The 8484-nt window shown below is 42.9% G+C and overlaps 1 protein-coding gene across 1 annotated transcript in view; it reads right to left on the bottom strand.

Moving 5' to 3' along the window:
- Positions 1-208: 208 nt before the first annotated feature.
- The window catches only part of TSHZ3 (teashirt zinc finger homeobox 3), a 156183-nt gene continuing 147907 nt past the window's right edge, over positions 209-8484 (bottom strand). The window contains 8 exon segments of the mRNA XM_060253922.1: positions 209-2911; positions 2914-3033; positions 3036-3693; positions 3695-3942; positions 3945-4127; positions 4130-4936; positions 4939-5221; positions 5223-5647. Of these exon segments, the coding sequence (XP_060109905.1) occupies positions 2445-2911; positions 2914-3033; positions 3036-3693; positions 3695-3942; positions 3945-4127; positions 4130-4936; positions 4939-5221; positions 5223-5647 (3191 nt within the window). The 3' untranslated portion in view covers positions 209-2444.

Raw genomic sequence — 8484 nt, 5'->3', positions numbered from 1 at the left:
CAGCCTTTGAATATTTGTTCCCGTGCTCTTTAAATGTTAAAGTTCACTAAAACTCCCCGTGATTTATGTATAGATTTCAACTGCCAACACCTGGCAGATGAAGAAGCCTACTCAGGCTTCCGTCATAAACAAGCGAGCGTACAATTTAATTTTAATGCGCTCGTTAGTCGTAGCACATTTCAGATATAATTGTGAATGCAACACAAAATTATAGCAAAAAAGACAATTTTTAATGCGGCTGTAGAAAAAAAGAAAGGTTATATGAAGAGTCATATAATGGTGCCACATTGTCAACAACAAAACAGGGGCACAGAGTGTGCGATTCTGGGTCTGTGCTGTTTACATGCCAATACTGTACACATAGATTCTCATACGGTGTCAGCTGTCAGTTAGCTCTGCAAATTAACTGCCAAAAAATGGAGACGAACAGAATCACTTAGTGCGCTGGTAACCACGGGTTACCTTTCATATGCCTAAAGATAAAACTGCAGTCTGAAATCTTGGGAGAATAATTAGGAAGAACAAAAAAAAAAAAAAAAAACCCAGAAAGTTACCAACTGAAATGAAACAAACAAACAAAAAAAGGCATTCCGCAAGTACAAAATAACAACCAAGAGCTCTTATAAATAAGTAGAAGAGAATATATCACAGAATGCCTCATCATAACTTTTAAGCAAAGTATTACAGTACAAACATTTTAAAGGCTTTTTTTTTATCAATGTTTAGGAAATACAGTACAAGATTTTTTTTTCTTAAATTCTCCCGCCCCCAAATAGATTTAACCCTTTGAGCACTGAGTTGATTTTGAAAATTTCTCTTTTGAATTGTTTTTTTCTATTTGTTTTTTACTAATAATATTTTTTATAAGTCATGTTGTGCAAAATAGGTCGAATGCATGCCAGTCCGTGGCTTGTTATCAGAATGTTTTTTCTTTAAAAAAAGGTAGCAAACAACTAATAAATATGTATAATTTAAACATGAACCTCTATCAATATAGATGCACTGTATAGCAAAAGAACAAAAAAAAAAAGAACCAACTATACTTTGCTTCAAGAATAATGTTTCTGAATACTTTATAAATGCCATCTGTCGTATCTTTCATATAATTTACATTGTTCAGATGTTAAAAGGAAACCCTTTGACCCTAGAAAAGAAATATACATTATTATTTTATATATTTATATATATAATATTTATATATTTATAGGTACCACTTATACTTGGAGCATATCAGGTACAAAACCAATCAATTAAAAAAAAAAGTTGAAGAAGAAGAAGAAGAAACGGCATTGTCCACAATCACATTTTCCATCAGAGGATTTTGAAATCTATACAATATATACATCTATGTTTCAATGTGAAAATAATATATCTTAAAGTTTCAAGGTGGGAGACACCCCACCCTATGTGGAGTCCGTTCGTTAACTCCAATGGTGTGCCCAGCTGGCAGGATTCCATGGTCCTTGATGGGCACTGTACCACACAACCAAATGTGCAGAAAGTATCCAAGGGAAAGGCAAGCCATTTCCCCCTCTGAGACACGCACACACACACCACAGAGAACCAACCACAAGGACTGCCAGTTCATGTCGGCTGCCCAAGGGAGCAGAAGAAGGGGCTCTGCTTCTGGACTGCTAGTACTGGAAGCGCTTTCGCAAGGCATTGGATCCCTGACATAAGAGTGGTTTGGGATGTCACAGGAAGTACCACCAGCCTGACGCCTGTCTAGCTTGTGCACCCAATCAATGGGCAACCTGCATTTGGAGGCAACATCTCAATGGAAACCACACAAGCGATGTGAGCCATCCTTCAGCTGCCACAACAAGTTCTAGCTAGCTGGATACACAAGCAACAGGTGCACATGGATAGTGGCGCGTCATAGTCAAGCCAGATTCTTGACGCTCTCTGGATGTGTCCTAAATCAGAAGGGGATTTGTTGTTGTTGTTTTTTTAAAAAGAATACATCCACATAGTTTTTTTTTTAAAAAAAAAAATTAATGCAAAAGTGCTTCAAAGTACTCAGAGGGCTAAAGATTTACAGGGTGCGAATTAACCAGCACACTTAATCACCATGAAAAAAGTGCACCAGAATTAGTTAATAAATGATTAATTAAACTGTCTTGTTTAATGCATGCAGTCTGAGGCATCGGAGGGATGCACATCAACTAAACCCCAATTTACACAAAGTTCCAAACACTTACCACTGCGTTTTAACCTTCATATTTTTACCAGTAACAACAGCTGATTATGCACCTCTATTAAACACTATACAGTTATATAAAAAAAAATAGAAGTTCAGGCCAGAATGACACCTCAGAGTTAAAATAAGAATTATGTGCCAAGAACACAAAAAGAGAGAGCTTTAAGGCGTGTTTGACAGTTTTCCTCAAAGCTAAAGTACAGTTGTTATTGTCCCCCCCCCTTTTTTTTGTCAAAAGCCAATGCTACTGTTTCTCTAATTCAGAAACATACAGGAGATGGTCCTCTGGTGATTTCCCGTGTGTTTTACTGAGATGGAGCTTAACAGCATGTTTGCTCGCAAAAGTCCGATTGCAAAGTTTACACTGGTAAGAAGTTCCTAGTTCGTCCTCTGGTGAGGGCGCCAAGAGTTTCTCAGAGGGCGACTTGGTTTGTGCTAACTGATTGTTAATCTGTTCACTGGACAGTTTGGACAAGTCTCGTAGCCGGAAACCTAGATGCGATTCAAGGTGACTGATATATGTCGAAGGAGTTCTGATTTGTGAAGCACAGTCGTTACAAAAGAACACCGGATGCCCGGTGTCCAAATTTTTAAGGAACTTCGTCCCCCCTGTCCTTCGAAGCTGGTATTTCACATTGGCCAACCAGTGGCTAATGGTGGTCATGGAGAGTCCTGTAAACCTGGAAATGTGCATTCTCTCCTGAGGGCTCAGTCTGACATGATGTATTTCCCCTCTGACGTCTGCCGTAAACTGGCTGCAAACTGGGCCTGCAATATGAGTAAATGCTGAGGGTTCCAATTAGACTGCCGTCCCTTCCTTTTCTGAGCCGGGTGGCCTCTTCCGGTTCTTCTATCGTGGTCCCATCAACGTCAGATTTCTCAGATATGCTGGAAGGTGTGGAAGATTTTGATGTGTGACTTTCTGTCAGGTTCTTCAGCATATCAGATATATCTGACAAGGCATTCTCGCGTAGCGGCGAGTTTGACATGAATGACACAACCGCAGATGTCTTTGCCGTTGTCACTGTAGATGAAGAAGAAGCAGACGATGCCGATGTGGATGACAAAAGCGCTGAACCCAAAGAGCAGCCTTTGTCACTCTTGCCTTTCGTCAAATCTATGGGCTGGTCATTGTTGACATGATAAAAATAACGGTCTAAGTGGTCCGGTTTTTTGGACTGTAGGGGTGGGGTGGCCACAGCAGCCTTTTCGGCTAAGCTGTTGCTCATTTTAAAGAGCATACTCATTGGGTCCAGAGCAGGCAGAGAGGGTTTAGCTGCCTTCCCAAGGTGAATATTCATGACAGACTGTAATGCGCTTAATGGATTTACAAATGGCTGTTCGGGAGGGTGGTCAGTAATAATAGCTGTGCTGCTACTTAAGGGAACTTGAGATTGCTTTGACAAGCTCCTTACCATTTTCACTGGCTCCCCAGTTGGGCTGTCCTTACAACTCTCCCTCTGAGAAACAGGGCTATTCTGTTGGCTCTTAAAAACTAATGTCATTGGAGGTGTCCATCTTGAGCTGCTCGCTGACTTCACTGCTACATGGTGAAGGTGTTGCTCTCTTCAATGGCGAGAACTTCCCTCCTTCAGGTTCCTTCATTTTTTCTTCAACTTTGGCCACTTTCTCTGTGACTTTCTTAACTAGCTCTTCCATAGCATGGAAGTTAGTCTTCGGCACAGGAGAGGTTTGGCTGCTTGGTGGGGAAACTAGAGGCTGGCTTTTGGTCGGCGACACATTTCTGCATTTGCAAACATTGGTTTTAAGGACGTACCTTTCCCTGACGAACCTAAAGACAACTTCATCATGTTGGGTAGCTGGTAGGCAGCATGAATACTGGGGTAGCCACCCCAACTTGGTGTGCCATTTTGAGCCTTGTTAATAGCTGATGTGACCGTGTTTTCTAAAGACTTTAAAATATCCAGCCACCTTTTGGACTCTCTTCCAAGTCATTTTCAGTCAAATAATGATATTTCGAAGAGATATCGTATTTCTCCTCCTCTTCATTGGATTTCTCCTTGTCTTTCATCTTGTCATCAGCAATCATCCTGTCTTTATCAACCTCTTTTTTTACTTCGACATTTAATTTTGGAGAGATGCTAGATGGTGTATTGGAAGGTGATGTGAATGTAGTGGCTGCAAGTGGCACAGATTGTACTTTCTCATCCAGCAGAGCTGTGATGGTGGGTGTGACAGGGGCTTCTATAATAGGTTTCCCTTTCTTCATGGCAGAGTTGGTGACTTTAATGAAATGTCCGGTCACCATCATGTGGGCAGTGAGTTCCTGCAAAGTGTCATGGGAACTGCCACATTCCATGCACTTCAGAATTTGAGATTTCCTTGCCTCAAAATGCCAGGCATAGCTGGCACCATTCTGATGTCCGTAACGATTATTTGGCGTAATGTATGGATTGGAATTCTTTTGAAGTGCATCGTTGGCATCAGAGATGGTTGCTTTTGGTGTCCCACCAGTGGAATCGGGAGAACTTGGAAGCTCCAGCTCTAGGGACGTTTTCTTTCTTGTGGCTGGAATGATTTTTGCTGCTACAGGGGTTACGGGTTCCTTCAGAGGCACTTTTTGGTAATGTTTCGTTTTGATCATATGGACACTCAAGTCTTGAAGCGATTCAAAAGAATGGCCACAGTACATACACTTTAATACTTTCTGAGCATCTTCCTTCCCTTCCAATTCAAGCAAAGAGCGTTTACGAGGTTTGGACCATCTTTTCGGGTATTGTTATCCGTTTCATGGTTGTCATCCCGATAATGTCCTGTTTCATTCATGTGCACTGTTAATTCTACTAAAGTATCATAGGCAGCACTGCAGTCTTTACAGCGGAATTTACTGGCTCCAGTAAATATAGAGCCATAAAGCTTACTGCTTTGTCTGTACAATTGAACTGTGCTAAAAAGACTGGGCTCGGGAAGGATTCTGTTCTGCGAAACTTGCTGCAGTGTTTTTGCCATGGCTGTCTGGTGCCAGTCGAAGCTTCCACTTCCACAGCTGCTGCTGCTAGCTACTGCTGCTGCTGCTACTGCTCCCGTTGTTTTTTTCAGAGGTCGGCTGGTGGAGATTCAAGTTGAGATTGGACCAGTACGAGTTGGAGAGGAAGTTGTTGTAGACGGCTTTCATCTGCTCCAAGCTGTCAGAGACCACGGACTCTTCGAGCTGGATGGAAACTTCTTTGCTCTCCTCCTCGTTTTTGATGGAGCTGCTCTCGAAGTCGGCCATTCGGTCGCTGGTCTCGCTGATGTGCGACTCGCTGTCCATTTCGTGGCTGGAAAATTCAGCCACTGGGGAGTTCTGATAGCTCTGGCAGTTCTTACCAAAGTCCTTTTCGGGACAGGCATACTTTGCGGAAGGTTCTCCATCTGCCAGGTTCTCATCTGATTCTGGGTCATCTTCCACCATCGCGGCTGCCTTCATTTCATCTGAAACGTATGCTGCAATGGCCAAAAGGTGGGGGGGGGGGGGAAGGGAAGACAGAAAAATCAGTGTTAGTGATTGCTGGCCTCACTGTGCATCAGCAGCTGGCGTGTTTCAGTCAAAAAAACCGCATTTATTTATTAAAATTAAACAGTTAAAATTTAGTCTTTCTTCCAAGCAAGAGGGAAGGGGGGGGGAGGGAAATCTGCTCTTCAAACATAATTTGCCACCTTATTCTTCTCAAGGGCAACAGCTTGAAATTAAAACTAAATTTGAAATTAATGAAGCACATTCTGGAGGTGGCATTCATTTCTAAAGTAATAAATTACTTGTATCAACCTCAGAGACAGCAGTTCCTGTCTGTCAATTAATATGTCTTATGCTTCTCCTACCCCTAATGTATTTCTTAACAGACAGATTCACAATTTAAATTAAGCCAGATTTTTTTACGCCTAACATTTTTGAGAACCAATCTTTAATAAAACATAAAAAACATCAATAAGAACTCCAGAAAGTTTTTTTTTTTTTAAACTGTACTCAATTAGAAGAAAATTAAAAGCTCATATTTGTGTTCTGGGACGTCTCAGCAAGGCAGCGATACTATATTGAGTAGGGGGTTATCCCCAGAACATATTTTAGGGTTGTTTCTGCGATTCTTTTCCAAGTTTCTCCCCTGAATTTTGGGATTGAATTTACTAGTATTTCTACTGGTATAAGAGAGAGAAGCAGCCCCTTTTGATGAGAATTGTAGGGCCTGTATGGACCAAAAGACACAACAGATGGGGGGCTGCCAACCTCCAGGTGGGGCCTGAAGTTCTCTTGGAATTATGACTGCTCTCCAGATCACACAGGTCAGTTCTCCTGGAGGCAATGGCAGCTAAAGAGTACAGACTGTATGGCATCACATCACTGTTGAGCTCCAACCAGACTCTATGTCTGGTTGCATGAAAATTCTTTTTGAGAGATGTCTGACACAACACACCTACGCAAATCAGTAAAACACTGCAGAAAGTGCTCAATCCGATTATGCAGATCGCCACATCAAAGTTGTCCTTTATGGTTCTATCAATACATACGCCCTGAACTAGATGGCCCAGGTCAGGACTTTTTTTGTAGCAGGAACTCCTTTGCATATTAGGCCACACCCCCTGATGTAGCCAGTCCTCCTGGAGCTTACAGTAGGCTCTGTACTAAGAGCCCTGTAAGCTCTTGAAGGACTGGCTACATCAGGGGTATGTGTGGCCTAATATGCAAAGGAGCTCCTGGTACAAAAAAAAAAAGCCCTGGCCCAGGCTAAAAAAAAAGGTAAAGGTAGTCCCTTGTGCAAGCACCAGTTGGTTCTGACTCTGGGGTGAAGTTGCATCATGATGTTTTCACGGCAGACTTTTTACGGGGTGGTTTGCCATTGCTTTCCCCAGTCATCTACACTTTTCCCCCAGCAAGCTGGGTACTCATCTTACCGACCTCGGAAGGATGGAAGGCTGAGTCAACCTTGAGCCGGCTACCTGAACCCAGCTTCTGCCGGGATCGAACTCAGGTCATGAGCAGAGGGCTTGGACTGCAGTACTGCAGCTTTACCACTCTGAGCCATGGGGCCGCTCTTATTAGATTTCAGATGCTAAGCAGGCTCAGTCCTGGTTAGTACTTGGATGAGAGACCCCCAAAGAAGTCCAGGTTGTTATGCAGAGGCAGGCAATGGCAAACCACCCGTGAACGTCTCTTGCCTTGACAATGCTATGGAGTCACCATAACTCAGATGCAACTTGATAGCACTTTCCACCAACATCAAAATGTTTTAGCAATAAAAGGAAGGGGAAGAAGTGCAACGTAAGTGAAGGGACTGGAAGCTGCCAGAAATGGCACAAACTCCAATTCTGGTATCTATTGTTGAAATTCTCCAAGTGGGACTGGAGTTCAGGAAGCATGGGACTAAGGCAACCTAAGGGCAGGAAGGGTGGCACCCATTTCTCCTTAATTTGAATGTGTGTTAAGGCCTTCCTGTCACCACTCAGAAATCAGAACCATCTGAAGTTAAGAGAACAGGGCAGAGGGATGCAACTCACAGAAAGCTTTGAAGCTTGCCTTTTTAAAAAAGAAAAAGGAGAGAAGTTAAGCTTTGGAGAGGCAGACGCTGGGAGAAAACCAGATGGATCAACACAGAAATATTATTCTAACCGAACATCTCTATTATCCATGCTACAAATACCCCAATTACAATTACAAAGGGCTCTTCGACCTAAAAATGTGACAGAGAGGAGAACAACTGTGAGCTTGGGGGAAAATTGGTATGCTGCCCTTCTCCTTCCAGGATAAATATATACAAGATCTTCCAGTGGACATTACAAATGTCAAAGTGTTTGCTCTTCAGACTACTTTGTCAATATTTACTCACCATAAGATACATGGGTAACCAGCAGAGATCCTGCACTGTACTGTCCTTTGTTTGGAAGGCACAGAATCGAGGGTTGAAAACCTCTGCCAGATGGCTGTGGCTAATGATTTGGTCAGTTGTTCTAAGCACTGCATGGACTTTGACTCTCATAATCTTGAAGCCGCTGGTCACATGCGTCGTAGCTTCCCTGGAACCTTTTGAGCATCCTAAAAAGTCTCACCCTACCCAGGATCACTTAAGCATCAGGATGCCGATGAAAATCACACTCTTTCCACTGCATCTACCCATCTCTTCCCTCTTCTCAAAGAGAGACAAGATGGGCAGATGCAATGGGCCGAGTTTGGAGTGGCAGCCCTTTTGGGAACATGAGCTGCCACAGAGCCAGCCTGGTGTAGTGACTGGACTGTCAGGCTAGAGCACTTTGCCATGGAAGCTAAAAGGCCTTGGGCCTGTCACTCTCTC

The sequence above is a fragment of the Heteronotia binoei genome, chromosome 14 (genome assembly GCF_032191835.1).
Source record: "Heteronotia binoei isolate CCM8104 ecotype False Entrance Well chromosome 14, APGP_CSIRO_Hbin_v1, whole genome shotgun sequence".
In the NCBI taxonomy this organism is placed as follows: Eukaryota; Metazoa; Chordata; class Lepidosauria; order Squamata; family Gekkonidae; genus Heteronotia; species Heteronotia binoei.
The sequence above is the reverse complement of the archived record's forward strand: the minus strand, read 5'-3'. Positions and strand labels throughout refer to the sequence as shown.